Source organism: Callospermophilus lateralis, chromosome 12 (genome assembly GCF_048772815.1).
Source record: "Callospermophilus lateralis isolate mCalLat2 chromosome 12, mCalLat2.hap1, whole genome shotgun sequence".
Lineage (NCBI taxonomy): Eukaryota > Metazoa > Chordata > Mammalia > Rodentia > Sciuridae > Callospermophilus > Callospermophilus lateralis.
The window spans coordinates 30,679,583-30,700,782 of record NC_135316.1 but is presented as its reverse complement, the minus strand read 5'-3'; the positions used below and the strand labels follow the sequence as shown (position 1 = coordinate 30,700,782).

The 21,200-nt window shown below is 39.1% G+C and overlaps 1 protein-coding gene across 2 annotated transcripts in view; it reads right to left on the bottom strand.

The window, feature by feature from the left end:
• Positions 1-21,200, bottom strand: part of LOC143411875 (phospholipid-transporting ATPase IB) — a 606,876-nt gene that overhangs the window by 138,588 nt on the left and 447,088 nt on the right. For both annotated transcript variants that reach the window (XM_076872750.2, XM_076872751.2), the window contains 4 exons: positions 20,731-20,853; positions 18,187-18,265; positions 1,260-1,321; positions 686-742 (listed from right to left, as the gene is read on the bottom strand). In XM_076872750.2, coding sequence (XP_076728865.2) covers positions 686-742; positions 1,260-1,321; positions 18,187-18,265; positions 20,731-20,853 — 321 coding nt within the window. The remainder of the gene's footprint in view (positions 1-685; positions 743-1,259; positions 1,322-18,186; positions 18,266-20,730; positions 20,854-21,200) is intronic.

Sequence of the window (21,200 nt, the reverse complement as noted above, 5' to 3'; positions counted from 1 at the left end):
TGACTCCACACTGATCTCCCACCCACCCCATCCCACCTTCTTAGCAAATCATCAGGTGAGTCTATTTAAGCTGCAGCTAGTCATGACACTCCAGGGGTGACAAACATGAAAAACTGGTTATAACCCCCAAACCTTAGAAATAACCAAAGTACCTAAAATAGGGAACTGATTAAATAAAGATGGGATATCTATGAAATGTCATTTTCTTTAATCATGAACAATGATTTTTGTAGGAATATATTTTAAGGAATAAAAATGTTCCTAATATATTTTTAAGAAAGATTACAAAATTCTATGTTCTACAATGCATTCAAAACACACAGAAGAATGCATGGAGGGTCACAGAATAAAGTGTTACCCATGATAATCTCTTGGTAGTAAAATTACATGAAAATATGTAAAGTTTCATTTTTTTCTCTTTTGTGTTTTCTGTGCATGTGTGTGTTTCCAGTGAGCCAGCATATACATTTGAAATAAGGTGACTAATAATAGCTTTGAGCTATATTAGCAAATGAGGCACCAGGAAACACTGGATTGAAAATTTGCCCTGAAAAAGATCAAACCACAATTTTTACATGCAAAACTTAACATAGCTAGATAATAATTATCCCAATGCTTAAAAGGAAATCATAGTATGAAGATCATCTATACTGGAGAGGGAGGAGCAATCCCAGAGAGGACTCACTTTAGTCCAAGCTGTAGTCTCCAAACCAGCTTTCAGACAAACCGTAACCACAACGTACTGTGAAAAGAAAGAGGAGTTAGGAAGAATGAAGGACACTACTTTTACTTTCTAGGAGAAATCCCAGATCTCCCCTCCAGAGTCAGTTCCTCTAACCCACCATACTTTGAAGGTACCATCTTGGTAGCTAAGTTGCTAGGGGATGTTTTTAGGAAATGACAGACAGGTTTATTCCAAGGAAAGTGCTCATTGCAGTGTCTTCCCACAAATAACTGCTCTATCCTTTCTTAGAGGATTTGGGAGAAACCATCTTCCTTAGTACTCTTTGCTTTTAAAGATGTAAAAGGTCTTTTGACGAATGGGGAATACTGCTCATCACCTCTCCAGAAACTTCGACTCAGTATACTCTCTGCTAAACAATAATGTAAGCATTTCTCAACCATTCTGACCTTAAGGAATCTATAATATATAAACATTTGAAATATGACAATAAGAAAAGCCTTACCTAAGGGATTAGATAAGTATACCCCACATATGGGCCCTTTAGGAGTGGCTCAATAAAAAGAGATGAACTTACCGTGTAAACAATATTTCCAACAAATAAATAGTCTGTGGCATGACCATTGCTGAATGGAGTATCTGAAAAATAGAGAAGCTGCTATTAACTTCTGAGATCTGAGATGGCAATCTATTTTATCCACAATATAAAAATGGAATTTTAGAAACGTCTCTCAAAATGTGAGGGCATTTCAAAATTGAATCTTCTGTTAATCTACTGCTCTTTTTTTTTGTGACTCCATTTTTTATATTGTATTCTCTCCAAATGAAGCAAACAAAATCACATTTCCAACAAACAAGTCTTGATCTGCATGAAAATTTACATTTGTATAAAGATTACAATCTCTCTTTGCCCAGCTTATTATTTTTTTTAAAGGACAGAAATAAGAACATGTTGATCTATCTACCATGGCTATCTTTCCAGCGGTGGAAATTTTTCAAGTTTTCATTTACTATTTATTGTTAAATTTTGCTAAATTGGAATTGTGCATCAATGAAAGAAGATAGCCACACAGATACAAAATCAATCTGTAATGACTGAACTCTATTCTGAGGGAATATTCATGGCTCCTGTCCTCATTTGCAGCTACACGAACTGGAGTCTAGCATTTGTGAGGATTACAAGTGAGAGATGTTTCCAGTTTTTACATTCTTCCTTTCCTTTCCCTTCCCTCCCTTTCTGATGGCTATTACCAGGAATATAACAACTGCTAAGTCAGAACTCTCTTAGAATTGTCTAATTCATGTCAGCTAAGATAGCCCTGTCCTGAGAAGTCTTGGTTCTTATGCTGAGAAGTAAAAGCCTATTTTAAGATCAGAAATGGTTCCCTTGGATATCGCTACAAACCTCCTTTTATTCTCCCTTATACTCAAATTCAGATCTGTGGTCAGGTATATGGTCAGGATTTTGTGTTCAAATTTCCAACCCAGTAGCTGCTATCCATATGTATTTGGGCTTGCTGATTTACTTATCTGCTTGTTGAAAAGTCCTACCCTTGTTGAGGAATCAAGATCTGTTTCATTTCTTAAAACAGTGTAATCATCAAGTTGAGTCATGGTGGCATCTGGAAATGGTGGGTCCCTGAATTCAGCTCTAGGGCACATGCTTTCTCCTAATGTGGACAGGGTAAGGTTAACCACTAGCATGGCATTGGGGTTGCATGAAGTACAGTCCTAAATGGAGAAGTTCCTATGGGGAAGGAAAAGAATTGCACTGGGAGAGCAGAGAGAGAGATGCAGCCATAAAAGGAACTACCTTAAAGCTTAGGAGAGACATGGTAATGCAAGAAGGAAAGCTTACATAAGAATTCTTCAGAACGGGAGGAGCAGAAATAATTGAAAAAGTGAAGGAGAGCCTAAACTAATCTCAGGAAGACAACAAACAATGTGTAAGTTGAACATCATTAATCTGAAATGCTCCAAAATCCAGATACAAAATTTTGGATTTTGAATTGGGGATGTTCAACTAAGTAAACTCTGAGCAAAGATTCCCAAATCTGAAAAAATTTCAAATCTGAAACCCTTCTGGTCCAAAGCATTTCAGATAAGGGACACTCAACCCGTATCTGCAAATAGTTATTCAAAACTGTGGGGGTTTGCTTTTCAGTAACTGGCTCTAAGATTGTTTTAATAATAAGTGCAAAACATTTTGTTTGTTTGTTGAGTCAGGTTCTCACTATGTTGCCCAGGCTGGTCTCAACCTCCTGGACCAGGGATTGTCCTACCCCAGCCTCTGGTGTGTTGTGATTATAGGAGCTTGCCACCACACGGGGCTAAAGTGCAATAAATACTTTTAAATAACGAAACACTTGAGGTTAGGCAGAGGATCATTTCTTTGATTCTAACAGAGATTATAGTTTTGAAAATAGTAACCTTATTATTTTATGTTCTCAACAAATTTTTACTTTAAGTCTAATTGGGGAGAGAAGGTCCCTGTCTTCATGGAGCTCACATTATAATGAAGGAGACAGGACATAAATAGATAAACAAATAGATACACAATACATACTATTGTGTGTAATAAGTGCTATGAGGAACATAAGGCAGAGTAATAGAACACAGAGTAATGGGGGAGGCTATTTTAGATTGGGAGGTAACATCCAAGCAGATTAAAATGCTGTAAGGAAGTTAAATGAACATCAAGAATGGCATGAGGGAGGGAGTTAATGACTTTTGAGAGAAGAGAGTTCCAGGCAGACAGAAGAGAAATTGCTAAGAGTCTGAACACAGACAGCCCTTGATGAGCTCAGAGACCAAAATGGAGACCAGTCTGGCAAGAGACACTGAAAGAAGGAAAAAGAGTATAATCAGGCTGAGGAACAGATCAACACAGGCATGATGAAGTGCCTGGGCTTCTGCGTAAATGGTGACAGGTCACCATTCCCAGCTCAGAGGAGGATTCTGAGCTGGGAATACAGAGGTGTGAGCTAAGCTCTTAAGGGAATGATGCAGTTTTTACAGAACAATAGAGCATGGTGACCAAGAATGGGATAATAAACACAGTGCCAGCCGGCAACAATGGTAGCCATCCATCCAGGAAGGGACGTTAGAGCAGTCCTATATGGTAGCTACTAGCTGCATTTAGTCATTTACCTTTAAACTCATTCAAATAAAATACAATTAAAAAATCAGTTCCTCCCAAAGGCCAGAGAGGAGGGGGAGAATGAGGAGTTATTGCTTAATGAGGACAGTTACAGTTTGATGATGTTGCACAACATGCTCAATGTAATTAATGCTTCTGAATTGTACACTTGAAACAGCAAAGTCAAGTATATTATTTTAAAAATCATGGTAGAAAATAAACAAAAAGTGGATCATAGAACCAAACTACACAACTCTTAGGATAAAACAAAGCAGAAAATCTGGCCTCAGATTTGGCTGTGATTTCTAAGACGTGACATCAAAAGCACTGTGACAAAAGTAAACAGTAGATGAAACAGACTTGATCAAAATTAGAAACTTCCGTGCTTCAAATGGTACCAGCAAGAAAGTGGAAAAATTGGAAGCAATGGAAGAAAATATTTACAAATTATTCATCTGATAAGGAACTTATATCCAAGATATAGAAAGAACTCTTATAACTCAACAATAAAGAGACAAAAGAAAAATCAGCTCAATTTAAAAATGGGCAAAGGACCTGAATAGACATTTTTGCAAAGAAGGTCTACAAATGGCTAGTAAATGCATGAAGAGAAGCTCAACATCATTAGGCATCAAGGAAACAGAATTAAAACAACAATGAAATATCACTTAACACCCACCCAGATGTCTGTCACATAAAAGACAGTAACAAGGGTTGGTGAGGGGGTGGAGAAATTAAATCATCCATATGCTGCAGGTGGGAAATCAAAATTGTGCAGACACTTTGGAAAACTGAAGGGCAATTCCTCAAAAGATGATGCATATTACAATTTTGCTTAGAATATGTGTTTTTTACCTTTAAAAATGAAGACTTCAGACAGGTCCAAGATGCATCTACCTCTACCTCTTTTAAAATACGAAACTTAATGCACATGCACCTTCTAACATGGAATTTAATGGCAATAAAAATCAACTGGCCCCATCAAAAAAAATGATGCATATTTATTACATGATCCAGTAATTCTAGTCCTATGTACATAGCCAGGAAGTAAGAAAACATATAAATGAAACACACAAAAACTTGAACACGAGTGTCCATAGCAGTATTATTCATAATTACTCATCACAGCCCAAAATAATGAAAAGCATTATTCATTATTCACAAGGGCCTATTCATAACCCAAATGTCCATCAACCAGTGGATGAGCAAATAAATGTCCATCAATTGGTGAATGGTGTATCAGTACAATAGAATGTTATTAAACAATAAAAAATAATGAAGTACTGACACATGCTACAACATGGAGAAGTCTTGAAAAACTTATGCTATGTGAAAGAAGCCAAATACAAAAGGCCATATGTTATATGATTCTATTCACATAGAATTCCAGAACAGGCATATCATCAGAGACAGAATGCAAACCAGTGAGCTGGAGGTGTTTGGGAAAATACAGAATGACAGCTTTTGGAGGCAATGAACATGTGGCTAATTAAGATGATGGTTGCACAATGCTGAATATATTAAAAACCAGATGGGGCTGGGGTTGTGGCTCAGCGGTAGAGTGCTCGGCTAGCATGTGCAAGGCTCTGGGTTCGATCCTCAACACCACATATAAAAAAGGTATTGTATGCAACTACAACTAAAAAAATAAATAAATATTAAAAAAACAAAAAAACCCAAGAAAATTATACTCTTTGCATAGATATAAATTATATCTTAATAAAATATCATAAAAAATTTGGTTCCTCAGTCATACTAGCCACATTTCAAACACTCAATAGCCATGTGAAGTTCAGATGGCACAGGTATAAAACATTTAATTTTCAATGAGGTTGGAAGTTCTACTGGACAATGCAGGGTTGGAGTGGCTATGTCCAAGGTGATGAGGAATGATAGAAATTGTTATACTGTAAAGTTATAAATGATAGTATTTGCTCATGATTTGGATGTAGGGTAGAAAAGAATGTGAGGAATCAAGGGTGATATCCAGATTTTTGGCCTGAGCCCTGAGATCAACAGTGAAATCATCAACTTGAGATGGAGAACACTAGTTCTAGTTGTATTAACACAGCAGCAATGGTTCAAAAAAAAAAAGCATGTAAGGACTTGGTACCAAGTGTTTAAAATTTCCAGTTTATGGCAGGAAGAACAGCTAACAATGAAGCATGGCTGTATTGCAAGAGAAGAAAAAGGAAATTTAGGAAAATGAGGTGGAGAGAAGAAACTGGGGTTAGTGGAAACAATCCCAGTAATGAGAGTTAGAAGACTCTGTTCAGCCCTTCTCTCTTATCCCAGCTCTGTTGTTATTTAGTGTATTTTTTTTTCTTTTTTTAAATTTTAGATTCTAAGTCCCAAGATTCTCAACTATAAAACAGAGAGGCAAACAATGATGATGACTGAACTATGTCCAAGGTTCCTTTCAAATAGGAAATTCCAAGATGTTCTTAGCTGCCAAATCAGCCCCATGCATTTAGTGGCAGGAACATGAGACTCTCAGATCCTCCTTCTCCTCATATGACTTAGGATATATTTCTTAGCGTTAATCCCACACTGTGTGCCCATAAACGGAGAGTGGGGCCCTGTTAACTGAGAAGAACAAGGATCTGCGTGCCTTGACACTCTTCCTGCACAAGCCTACGGAGCCTAGAGAGAACTCTGATCAGATGGGAGAGTGAGAAGCGGTGGGAGACTGAGCTGCAAATCAAAGTTTGCACTTATGAATTGAAATTGTTTTAAATTTCTTCCCTCCCTCCCTCCCTTCCTTCTTCTTCTTCTTCTTTTTTTTTTTTTTTGTGATACTGAGGACAGAGACCATGGCCTTGTGCATGCTAGGCCATTAAGTGCTTTACCATTAAGCTATACCTCCAACCCTGAATTTCCCCTTAATACCAATATTTCCAATATTAGTAGGATCATGGACTAAATAAATAAATAAATAAACATACAAGACATTTGTATACTATAGAGGGCTTAGAATGTGTTCCATATTTAGCATGTTTCATATTTTGTGGAGATGTGTATATATGAACATTAAAGTGGTACATGTAAAAAATTCTGTTTGGAAAACATTTTCTGAAAGCATTTACTATATGACAGGTACAGCTCTAAGTGCTCTGCATATATTGCTTCTTCCATATCTCAAGGACTGGAGAAAATATCATAATGATCTGTGAACTTCATATAAGGAATGTAGTGCAACAAAAGGAAGTGAAAAAACATGTCCAAGGTTACACGGCTTGATGAGAATCTAATTGCTGTCAACAAGAGTTTGTTTTCATTAACTGAGTTAGAAAACTGGACCCCCCAAAATGAAAGGAGACAACTTCAAGGAGAAAAATAATTAGACCAAGAGTCACTAATTTGAAATACCTACACCTAGCTGGGTGTGGGGGTGTGCCTGTAGAGCCAGCTACTAGGGAAGCTGAGGCAGGAGGATCGCTTGAGTCCAGGAATTCAAGAACAGCTTGGACAACTTAGTGAGATCCTTCTGAAGAGGGAAGAAAGGAAGAGAGGGAGGCCAACACCCGAAGTGAAGGTAATTTCTAGAAGAACCAAGGTGGACACAAAATTAGATTCATATGACAGAAATTCTTACTATGTAAGGAAACACAAACAGGGAACAATTCAGGGGACAGCAGTAACCTCTTGAGACCAGACTTTCTTCTGAGTTAGGTGTGGAATATTTCCTTAGCCAAGAGTTTTTTGATCTTGGCACTATTAACATTTGCCAGATAAATCTTTTTAATTTGTTTTCCCTTTAACATTTTATTTTATCCCCAATCAACATGTACTAATTGTATACATCAATGGGGTTCAGCATGACACCTGAACACACGCTTACTGCATGCACCAATCAAATCTGACCCTTACCTCCCAATCTCCATCAATGACCACTCCACACTCCGATCTACCCCCCTCATCTCTGTGTGTTTGCCAGATAATTCCCTGGTGTGGGGTAGGGGCAGGGAGCCACCCTGTGCATGTTAGGATGTCTGGCAGCATCCCTGGCCTCTGAGACTCACTAAATGCCCCTAGTCTGTGACAATCTAAACTATATCCAAATATTGCCAAATATCCCCTGGGACAAATTCTTCCATGGTTGGGAGCCACTGCATTAGAGGAAAGAAAAAAGAGGAAGTGGAATATGCACAGAGAGTTCACTCTAAGAACTCACAAAGCTGTGAGGCCTTCGCAAGGGGACAAACTCCATGATTATCTTGGAGCTGAGCACTGACTTATAGAGTTAGCGCCTCCACAGAAAGGGACCTGAAGACACGGACAGGACACTGGCAATCCAGCACAAACAGAAAATAGATAGGAAAACTGAGGGACAGTTTCCCATGGAGCATCCAGCATTTCCACAGCATTCATTTCTAAACTGTCATGAGTGAACGCTACTGGAATTCAATAAAATGTTTACACTTGAGGTAATCTGAGCATTCAACTTTTAGTGAAGATAGGATAAATTTGATATTTCAGCTCATCATTTTGGTGGGATAATTCGACACTGCATTTTAGTTTTCAGCCTAGGAAAGCGTATCTCTTTCCCCAGTCAAAACTAATACCATCTGGAAATAATTGACTCCCTTGGAGGAAAAATCTCCCATACCAACTTGAGAGTCAGGGACTTGCCAAGTATCTCTGAAATGACAGCATCGTCTAAGGAAGCCGTAGCCATCGCCCTGAACACCTACCTCCTTGGGAAAATCCTCATGGAATACATAGTTATATTTCAACCATTTTAGAGACAAACACCTGTAGATTCCATTCCTTGTTAAAAAGTTACTCCTGAGAAATAGAAGTCCTAAGAAAGCTTTGGTGGATGAATGGATTCATTGCTTGGTGACAATTCAAGACCAAAAAAGTCTAATTCCATTGTCCAGTTTATTTCTGATGCAGGTTCCTGACAAAATATTTCTTTCTTCTTGGCTTCACAGCACTGTTCCAATCTACCAATCCTGTCAGGAAAACATCTTCCTTGTCATTTTGCTGACCTTATTTTAGTCAGATATTTAAATTCTCAAGTGATTTTTTTTCTTGGAAAGGGGGGAAATCTGCCAAACTTGGGTGATTAGTTGGATTCTCCAAGTTGGCCTTGAGGACATCATTTCTCCTCCATCTGTGTAAACCATAGTAAGGACACCTTTCCAGAGAAAGCAGCAGGAGGTAGGATAGATGGATCTTTGGGGATGTGGGAGCAGTGAGAGGGTAAAGGATATTTCTGGCAAAAGGGATATCTGCTATGTGCAGGCAGGGAGGTGGATACAGGGCTGAATGGCCAGCTAGCGATGTGGGGGAAGGGCCAAAGAGGGAGGTCAGCAGGGGTCAAGACAGGGAAGGCTCTGAAAAGGACCCTATGAAAGAGATCCATCCAAAGTGCACGTGGAACCATGTGATCTCCTCAACCTTTGTTTTCCTGTCCTAACCAGCACAGAGCTGAGCTCTTCCGAACAGAAACCCATCATTAGTACACAATGGCTTAAAAGAGCCAGGGGAAAGGTGAGAAGCATTAACCTGCCCACTGCCTCTGAACAGCTGGCACTTCACTGAACCTGCCTGGGATCAGTGCAAATTCTGCAAATCTAGGGTCAGATCCACCTACAGAGGAAGGCTGAGCTGAGAAGAAGGGCATTGCCTGTGCCAGAATTCCAGGGGATGATTTCCTGGGGCAAAGAAAAAGAGAAGGACCAATTCCCCATCTACTTGGCTTGATAAAATCCAGAGTCTACATTTAGAATATTTTAGGATTACATGTGATGAAATCTAGCAATGCAATGGTGCCTATTACATACATGAAAAAACGAGAAAGGTGAAAACACTGTCCTGAAGAGCAGAAGATTCTCCTAGAGACAAACAGGGTCTTGTAATTTCAGAACACTTCAGGACACACCTCAGTGTTCTTTAAATTGCAAATAATTTAAGTCTGTTCTTCCAGACTTAAATTATTTGCAATTTTTGGTTGAATTTGGGTATCGACATAACGTAGGATTAGACAAATGAGGCCTGGAAACACAGTCACTAAAACAGACAGTTGTGAACAATTGGGACAAAAACCACACAGGCCCTCCACATTAGTAGGAACAGCCCCAAAAATGTTGCACGCAAAAACCGCTTTGAAAATACTTGTGGGAAAAACCACAATTTTGTAAGAAAAGTTATGTCTCATTTTCTAAACAGAATGATCAAGGAACTTATTTCAGGATATACCAAAGGCCTAGGTTGATGACATTTGATAAAGATGCCATTTCAATTAAATGCTCATTAAAACCATTACATCATTGCCCAGCAAAACCACAAAACACATCCAGGAATGGCTCTGACAAAAGACAAAATGGGAAGACAAAGTTCTAACACAGTTCTGTATGGTCAGAAAAGACAAGGTCTAATAATCACAAAAACAGATGGAGGGAATTCATATGTGCAGTTTTGATGGAGTAAGAATCAGGCGACAGCTAAGTTGACAACAGCAGGCATCTTGGTGCCACGGGACACAGTAGGGAGAATTCAGGAGGACGTGGCACGATTCCCTTTGACATCAAAGCTTTTGCCAAGACATTTTGGTCAGGGATCAGATGCCAAGATTCTGCTTCCCTCCCTCATCCTTTTGCTTCAAGAAACTTTCAGCTGTACAATTTCAGAGCAGCTCAGATTCCAGAATTCTAACAGGGCCCCTGTTCCCCTACCTCTATGGGTCTCTTACGACAGCAGAGGCTCAGAGGAGGTACAGAAGCAACTACCCCCTGCTAGACTTACATCAAAGGTGAAGACATAGTCCAAGTTTCAGTTATTATTTCATTGAAAAATAAACTTTTAGAATTTAACCTGTTTACATGTCTGTACTCTAATTAACACTATTATTTTTTCTCCCAATACTATGTATTCATGAAGAGAACATTTCTTTTCCTTTCTTTGTAAAGAGTGGCATAAAATCTTGGAGAGTGCTCATAAAATGGAGGGTTTACACAAGTGTTAGCGATTACAATTACATTCAAGACCAGTGTTGGGTTAAGTTCCTGGTTATATAAGCCTTTGCTGGATTTTCTCCTCTTTATTGCCATTTCAGCTGGATGAAGTTAAGGATGTGAAACTCAAATATCAATCTCTTTTTTCACTTTTGTTTACTAAAAATAGAGTTTAAAAAGGAAGTGAAAATGAGGGAAAATATACTTAGTTGCCAATGCCAGTCACCTAGTGAGACCACAAACATGTTTCTTACTCCTGGGTCAATGGCTACGTGATACTCCCCAGTCTCCTACACCTGGGTGGGGTCCCGTGACTAGTTCTTGCCAATCAGATGTGAGCAAAGTGATGGCTCCCTTCCTGCCAGAGACAGATCAGCATAAGTGACCTTTCTTCTCACTCCCTTTCCAGTGTTGAAGTTGAGGGTGAAATGAGGGGCCAGTCACTAAGTACAGAATGTTGTATAAAACGGGACCAGGTTGTTTTTTAGCCAGGTGTGCTAGGACATGAGGACAGAGAAACAACTGTCATGAAGGAAGACATTCATAATCACAGATTGCTCTGTGGGAGAGTAAAATATCCCACCCTAAATACGTTTTTTTCCACTATATTACAAGTTGGCTATTCAGAGAAACTAAAGACCTCTATAAACACGGGAATGGCTCTGAGAAGCCATTGTGTAAAAAGAAATTTGAATTTATATTAGTGAGCAGCAGATGCAGACAATGCTTTTTTACATGATATCCTACTATCTGCCTAGCAAAGATCTGGCTTCCTATGAAGAGCCCCCAGCCCCCTGCTAAACTCCAAGTGAGGTTCAGTCATCTTGCCTCTCTTGGAGTTCCATATTGAATATGTGTGTGTGTGTGTGTGTGTCTCCCAAAATAAATAAAATGAATAAAATAAAATGTGCATTTTCTCTTTCCTATTGTCCATTTGATAAACTATAATTATCAAACCTCAGAGAGAAAAAGGCAAATTTTAAAACTTCCATATGACTAGAAACAGGAGGCCAGATATGCCCTGCAGGGCCATGTAGGAAATCTCCAACCTCAGTCTGGTCAGGAGGCAGGAGGAGGGGAGGACTAGGCATAGACCAGAACCTTTACTGGGGTTCTTGATGAAAGGAATGGTCAGGAAGGGTAGGCACACTGAATATGTTTAGGATTGGTTACCTAAATAATTTCAGCAGGCTCTGAGCCATAGGAATGGTTTCTAGTTGTGGCACATTGATCCTGAGGTGATTTATGACAGAGGAATATAGATATGCTATGTTAGAGTTTGATAAAAAAGAAGGCTGGCCAGGTGCAGTGGTGCACACCCGCAATCTGAGTTACTTGGGAAGCTGAATCAGAAGGATCACAAGTTTGAGGCCAGTTTCCACAATTTAGTGAGACTCTGTAACTAAATTAAAAAAAAAAAAAGAGTTAAAAATAAATAAATAAAAGTACTAAAATATAGTTCAAGTTGGTTATTCAGAGAGACTATTTGCTTTGCATGCAGAGGCACTAGGCTCAATCTCAGGCTGGTTTATGTAATCAAAGACACACTTCCAGGGGAGTCATTTGTCATTTTTAAGAAACAGCTAGCTCTGGGAGAAAAAGTTTCACCTGAATCTAGGCCCCAAATGCCAGAGCACAAAGAATACAGAAAAATGCAGTCAGTATGCCTGTAAACAATGCATGCCTCCACTGAAGAGTGACGTGGGTGAGAACCCCTCACTGGGCCAAGTCCCTGAGATGTGGGGATTGTTGCTGCAGTAGCTATTCCCATGGTAGCTAATATACTCCAGTTCTACTTTTTGCTAAATCTACAAGGGTCATATCTGGGAACTCTGGTTCATGTTCCTAACACTATTACACCAAACCCATGTGTTTGTACATGTAATAGAAAGTTTATTGAGAGATACTGAAACATAAGAAATATTCAGCCGAATGAAAACAAAGGCCCTTCCAACCCATTTCTATTTCTGGATGTATGAAGTGGAATACTGACATTATGTACAAAGGTAGGCTCTGACGTAGGGGCTTTACTGTGGCAGTTCAAATGGAGAAAAAAAATTTGCATTTCAATTTGGAAACCTAGTTATATTTTAAATGTGTTATGACTGGGTTAGTAAATGAATAAGCTACTTAGATTTAAAAGCTGTACTTTGTGTAAATCTAAGTCTTCTAGAATATTCTTTCTAGTTCTTCGTTCCATTTATTGCATTTACATGCCTCAGGATTTTATAACCCTCCACCCACCCTGTTCTCTCAGCAGGTGTTCCCAGATGTCAGAGGCCACAGTGACTTACTGCTCCCCTTTTCTGTCCCATTAAACGCTCTAATGTCTGCCTCTCAATTTTTCATTCATTTTAGACCTTTTCTAAACTGCACACAATATTGGCAGTGACTTTTATAGGGGAACAAATGTCAGTGCATTGCTTCAGGAACCCGACTTAGTATTTTGTTGGCCTTTGTGGCTGCAATAGCACATTTTCCTGCAGGTTTAAGACATAGTATAATTTGGTAGAGATGGAAAATATTAACTAGGGCAATTCTGGATCTTTCCAGTTCTACCTCCAATCTACCTACTCCTCTCTGCTACATTTATTACTACACAAGATTGTGCAATGGCCAACCAAATGGACTCCAGTAATCATCCTTGCCAGTGTAGCTACATCAAAATAAATCAGATCCTATGGCTCCCTGCTAAACCTGTCCATGGCATCCCTTACACTTACACTCTAAAAGCCTCAATATTCTCAAAGGTCCAGAGAAGTCTGACATTTCTCCTTCCATCCTCATCATCTCAAGGCAATTTGTTTCACAGTCCCACCCTCAACCTCCAGTGTGCTTTCCTTTACCCAGAGCCACTCCCGGCTGCACTATTCCCAAGGCTGAGGCACCTTCCTGTTTACTTTTTTCTCACTCCCTCCTACTCATCTGTTACCACATCCTCTGAGAAGCCGTCCTTAAAGTCCAGCTCAGTTCAAGTTTCCTTGGGATACAAAGGACCCTTTGGTAACAGTTCTCATTCAAGTCTACCTTCTCTAGGTGTAAGTTCCATGAGGGCAGGGAATTCATCTGTTATGTACACTTTTTATGTTCTTGCCCTAATTTAACTTAATTGCAACAATTCAAGTCATCAGGATCAATGAGATACAAAACACCCAAGTTTACAGCAACAATGTATAGGTCATACATACTTTAAGCTAATATGACTGAACAATGCCATGGGCAAAAAGGTATGCTAAGTTTTATTTTAGACATGTGCACTATTACTTTTTTATTATTTAAGACACATCTGATCTTACAGCAGCCCATTTATTAAAAAGTATAAAATTGCCTTCTCTAAAATGTTGAAAGATGCTGTTGCTTAATTAGTAATTAAGCCAACATATAAATATCCATGTGACACACCTTCTTAAAATGCAAGGGATTTGTGAACTGAACTTTAAGAAATCAATCAAAATCAGTTTTTTTTTAAAGCCGGTAAGTGCATTCTCTTTTCCGTCACCTCCCTTGCAAATTTCATCAGGAAAAATGTGAAAATTTCTTTTTCAAATCAAAATTGATTTTACGTTCTTTTGCCAATAACCACATTCCACTACAAGGAAGGTTGCTCAACTATGCAGACTGGAAATGCCAACGGAAAATCCAAGAGTGGCCTGGCACTAAGGCCCCTGATGAATTTGGGGGTCTGTGAAGGTGATATGCATAGTCTTCACCTAGCGCCACTCTTTAGACAGAAGGGGATGGGGCTGCAGGTAGCCCGTGGCTTGAGCATAAGGTTGTGATGGTTGGGAGAAATCTGATTTACTGAACTGCTGGAGTGGAAAAATTTATTTTGAAACTTGAAATGAATCATCACAAACTCCATTAGCAAAATAGTGCTTTGAAAAGTCTATCCAAAACCATGCAAAAATAAGTGAAGCAAAAATTCTTGGAAGCATTCTAGGGAGAGAAAAACCGGGCACACCTTCCCAAGAATATTTATTTCTTAGTGATAATCATATGACCTTGAACAAAGTGAACAGCACTGATTGGTACCTAAGCCTCTCTCCATTCATGGTGGACGGAGAATCTTACAGTAAAACTCACTGTCTTTGTGACAAAATATGCCTAATATCACATGATGATGTGAAGCTAGACTAGGGACTTGGTCCCGGGTTGAGCATGCCTCCTTCATGGTTGTGGGTGTGAACAGGTGGGAAAGGGATGGCTTCAGAAACCCCTGGGGCAGTGGAGGGAGGCCCAAAGGTGCTCTTGTCTTGCACCAGGATCCTTCTGCTTTGAAAATTATCCCCATTTGCTTCAAATTGGTGCCATGTTCCTATCCAATGCCTCTTGGGAGAAGAGTGGATACAGCTTTCTAAATGGCAATTAAGAGTGTAATAAGAACTCACTTGTATTCAGGACAGTAAATCAGCACACGTAAACAAGTAATCCAATCATCCTCTCAAACTTGCAATCTTCCTTGATTTCCACCACCGACTCACACCCCCCTCCATTGCCGTAATTCTCAACAACCCATGATCTTGCAAATTCTATATTTTTCTCTACAGAGCAGTCTTACCCTTCATGTAACTTCAAATCCCATCATGGAACTCTGCAGTTACCATCCTCTTCCCCCTTTATGCTGTAGACATCCACAGCTCCCACCCACCACACAGGGGATGGTGGAAATGCATACAGACGTGTTTTGATTTACAGTTGCCACAAGGGTAGGGAAATGTGGAGAGGCCATTGTCTTAGTCTGTTCAGGTTGCTATAACAAAATACCATAGATTAGTAGCTTATAACCAATAGAAAATTATTTCTCATAGTTCTGGAGGTTGGAAAGTCCAAGATCAAGGTACTGGCAATCTCTCTGATGAGGTGGGGGCCTATTCATTTTAGAGGGCACCTTCTTGCTATGTTCTCATTAGCTCAAGAGTAAAGTGACTCTTGGAGCATTAATATATAAGGGAACTAATCCCATTCAGTAGGTGCCACCCTCTTGACCTAATCACCCCTAAAAGGCCTCACCGCCTAATACCATCATCTTGGAGGTAAGATTTCACTGTAAGATTTAGGGGGAGAGAAAAACATTCAGTCCATTTTCCTAGTTTGACTCTTCCCGCCAGTCCTACACATCTGAATCCCATGTAGACTTCACAGTTAAACCTTGATGCTTCCTCCTCTAAGAAGCTATTAAAAATCCCAAATGAAAGGCATCTCCCAACCTTCTGGTATCTAATCACACTTCATTTGCATTTTCCTTGAGACAGCTATTGTACTAGCATTATCGATGTGCAAATCTAATCTCCTTTACCAGACTACAAACTAACAAGACCAACACTGATACATTCACCGACCACCTTGAAATCCACTGCAGTGTTTTAGACATAAATATTACATGAATGAACACGATCTGTAAGTAATAATGTGATGCTTTTATTCTGTAGTAATAGAGGGAAGAGAGAAATTAATTCTAAAATATTCATTCAATTTGTCAGAGAGGGTCAACTAATGGCAAGAACAAAAATGGCCTTCTATGCCAATGAACTTAATACTTTTAGTTTATTTCACCTTAAACATTTTTATTTACATGTTGTTTAAAGCACAACTAAAAGAAAACCCTATGCTGAAGGATCAGTAAATACAATAAAATAGTGACATTGATGATGATGATGGTAACAATAATTAAAACAGAAAAAATTCTCTTGTGTGGCTGTTAGGCCAATAGAAAGATTTGGGATAAATAGTTAAGGGAGGCAGAACCTAACTTAAAATTCACTTGATGATTTCTGTTAGGTACATCAGCAACTGCTAGAAGCCTTTTAAACATAGACCACATTCGGTGAGTGAATGGATTTCCATAATGGATCTGGGGAAACTCTAGCAATTCCACCATCAGCTACAAGCACGTGATCCTCACTCCAGGAATAGAGAGCCACTCTCCCTACTGTAGAGCAGCCACATTAATTCCTGTCAAAGAAGGCCATAAATGTCTTATAAAACTGGTTTACAGTCCAAAGGCAAACACTTTTGGAAACAGTTCCAGTGTCCAGTTCAGAACAAAGGGTCTGGAGAATAGCACTGAGGCCAATCCATACAATCCATGCTCTCTCTTCCTATGAGTCTGGGATCAGGTACAAAAGGACAATTGCTAAAATGTTCACTGGTCCATCGTGGTATGACAATGACTGCTTCTACTTCTACCACCAAAATGTCACAGCTTTGGGAACAAAATCACACCTAATGCTCTTCTACTGGCACACCCTTACTGCTAAAACCATTTTAAAACAAATAAAACACCGAGTAAAGATGAAGCCCAGAAAAGCCTGAGAAGTAAAAGACATTGAATTCACTAAGATATTCTTTTGCGGGGAAGGTCTAGAAGCAGAAAATTCTATTTCCTGATCCAAAGACTGAAGGTCCCTGGACAGAAAAGGAGTTCTGATGAAACTGAAAGAACAGGTCAGAGGGCATAATAAATTTCTGTGCATGCATTTTCTCTGTCAGAATTTAATAGGTTAAAGAATATCAGTGAAGATGAATCATTTCTGTTTGAAGCATAAAACACACTGACACAGCAACAAAGACGCTTGGAAACTTTATATTCTTTGCTTCTTTGAACAATCAAAGGCCTTGTCTAGTCAAGGTTTGGAGTAATTTTTCCCAGGAGGATTATTATTATTTGAGAGGGATGAAAGAGCAGTGTTCTTATGATACATTTTGATTTTCTGAGACTCAGAGTCCACCTCTTGACGTGGAGGCCATATTTTGGAGGCATTAACAAGTGTGAATAAACACGGAGGCTGTCACAGTTCTCACTCATCCTCTTCTAGCTGTGGCAAAGAACTAAAACCAATCTGGAGAATTCATTCTCAAAGTATAGCTTCATAAGGTGTAGGAATAAGACTAAACTCTTACAAGATTTGAGCGATTCTGTACAGAGGTATAAGAAGCTTGAAAAATGAAAGCTCAAAAAAATTAACAGAATTTCAAACATATGAGCAAGAGATTTCATGATAGTATACCATTCTTCTTCAAGGTCAGACTCAAATAGTTATTACAAATTGAGTTTAGAATTCCTAGTATTTAAACCATCCAGTCAACTAGAAAAAAATGGAGTCTCAAAGTTGACCTGATAAAACCTCTTAGTTAGAATTCTACTTGGTACTAGCTATTGTTCAAATATATATGTACATATATACACACACATACACATATATATGTATATATATATGTTAAAATTATATATTTTATAAATATAAATTATATATATATATATATATATTTATTTATTTATTTTTTCCCCCATCTAACGTGTTCTTGTGATCTCATTGTGTAAAACTAGGGAGAAAGTCATGAACATGCCGGCAGCAGACGGGGTGCAAAGCTACTTGCTGACAGTTGAATCATAAAGCTGTTACCATGCTCCAGTGCTTTCATGGGAAACCAGAAGAGGATGAGGGAGTGGACCAAGGCGTTGATGCAGTGACCCCAGAAAACCTGCAGAAAAACAAACCAAGACAGTCAGAGTGGAGGGAACTCTCATACTTCTGTGTGCAGCTCTCAACAAACATCGGGCTGTGAAGGCTCCAGGAGGAGGACACTAGTCTCAAATTTTAAAAAGCTCCCCCAAACAGCTATTTCCTCATATTAACATGCAAATGACTGAACTCTCTCCACATAATACTATTTTACTAAAAAGATCTAAGGATATATCCACCTATATACAGACTAATACACAATCCATCCACATTTGAAAAGTGAGTTGCAGTGAGTTTTCTTTAGCATCTTAAGACAAACATTTTAGGAACATCTGGAAAAAGGGCATTAAGTCAAAATTGCTAATAAGAGATCAAATCTTTCCTTTTTGAAACCATTAAAAAGCATTTTACATGTAAATTCTCACATGCCATTCTCTTGTTTTTCTGCTTAAAATCCTTCCCATTTAATTTTTTCTTTCAGTTTTGGGTTTGGCTAATACATGCACATTAAAAAAAAAATTCTGTTTTATTTGAAGGAACAGGAAGTTTATTCTAAACTAGAGTTTCATTAATGCATTTCAGACTTTGGTGCTGGTGCTTCACCATAGAGCTATACTCCTAACTCCTTAAGTCTCATTCTTAACTACTGAGATGGTGGAACAACTAGAGTCAGATTAAATGTATTTAAAGGTCTAAAGTTGTTCTGGGAACTCTCATATAGTTTGATCCTAGGTAGTGGTGGGACAACAGAAAAATAAAGAAAAATATTGTTATATAAAAATACCTCCCCATTTTAAATATTCATTTTTGTTTTCACTTTTTGCCTGACCTCTCTACCAAACAAAACCAAAACTAAAACCCAAAGCAAAACCAAACCAAGGAACCAACCAAACAAACAAAAAACTCCAAAGCAAAGTGACTGCAAATGTCTCAGGGCATACTCGGTATCACTATTTTGGAGGTGGGTTCATTTCCTATTTATTTCCCACCTTAAAAGGCTTTTTAATTCAAACTCTATCAAAAACACATTTGATTTATGTAAGAAATGCAGAGAAAACAGGTCTTATTTTCCCATAAATAGAATCATAGTAAACAAAGACTGATAAAATTAGTCACCCAAGTCTCTCTGAGTATGGAAGACAGTAGAGTTAACAGGATCCCTTTTAATTTTTTTCCAGCCTTGGCTATGCCTGTTAAACTGGCCTAAGCATAAGCAGCTGTGAAGGCCAACTATGAGTAACATCTGGCTCAGAAGAAGGGCCTCCTGAGACAGTTCTACTACCGAGCTTGGAGAATGAGCTCACCAAGTCCTTCTACCAAGGACCCAGTGCCACCTGTGCAGATTGCAACCACAGCCAGCACTCAGTATTGCAACGGAATAGGGCAAGTGACTGCTGTTTCAGCTTCCTAATCCCGTCCTGCACAGACCTAGGGCCACGCAGCTGTGCTCACATCCTGCCTCCTCCAGGTGAGGTACGTGCCTTCCCTTTGGGCATGCAGCATTCAATCACTCTCCCACTCTTGGTGTGATTGCAGGCTCTGCAACAGGCTCTCCTTGACATACAAGATTTTTTGGTTCCTATCATACCCAAGCCAGATCCTGCTTGGGTCTTCTGAGGATATATCTACATAGGCTAAGCATCCCTAATCCAAAAATCCAAAATCGAAAATTCAAAATGTTCTTGAATCTGAAACTTTTTGAGCCCTGATGTGATGCCACAGTGTAAAATTCCACACCCTGAAACAGTTTTCATGCCCAAAATTATTAAAAATACTGTATAAAATTACTGTCAGTTTATGTATATAAGGTATATATAAAACATGAGGGAATTGTTCACTTAGACCTGGATCTCATCCTTAAGATATGTCACTATGTACATACAAATATTCCACAATACAAAAAACCAAAGTTGAAAACATTTCTGATCCCAAGAACTTCAGGGGTATTTTAAGGGATATTCAACTTGTGCCTAGATCCTTTCTTTTTCTACAGTCTGAAGAAAACAAACAAACAAAATACAAAAGTCACAAACAAAAATTCATGACTGACTTGATCCAGGTGTTTGTATCCAGTCATTCTAGCTAAATAAGTATTTTCTTTAAAATGAAAAACCCAGCAATGTCTAGGCAAGGTCCCAGTCAGCCTCACCCCAGGGCTCTTGAAAATGTAAGGTTTATCCTGAAGGAAGGGGAACATGAGTGCTAAGGCCCCACTGATATTAGGGACCTATGTGTAGAGGAGGGAAATGGGTTGACCTCCTGGAACTTAAAGAAGCGCTCCATATGACATTGGGAAGCACCTCAGAAAGGCATCTCGAGTTCTCTGGGTTTGCTGTATGAAAGGGCTGTGGGTCATAGTCTCACTGCTTCTCCAATGTTCTCTCTCAAGCGTCACATATAAGACGGCTGGAGCTGAACCTCAGAAGGCAGGCTGCACTATGCTACACTCTTCTGAGGGGACAGCTCTGTAATTGCAACGTTTACCTTTGTGTTGAAGCCTTCAGCATTCTGGGTGATTTTGTAGAGCTGTGGAAACCTGAGCATGCTCTCCTGACTGCAAGACCTCTCAAAGATTCCCAGGGTAAAGGGTGGCAATGCGGTGAAAATCTGTGAGAAGACAATGAGCCATTAAGAGCTGCCCTTCCGATCCATCCACACAGGAGCAGTGTTCTAGTTCTCTGGAATGATGACTTAATTTCCAGTCAAGTCCAAACCTGAGACTCCATGATTCACAACTCCCCAGACACCCTCCAAACAAAGAAAACATACAAAGGACCACTTTTTATTGTTAATCTGTGTAAAATGGATACATTCAACAGTAAAAACAGCATTATAAATAGTGGATATGCCAAGAAATCTTGTTAAGTTAACAACGGCCCTTCTTTGTAGAATGAACAGCAATGAAGAATCACACCATAGCTCCAGGAAGTGTCGTGTTTTCTGTTAGCGCTGAG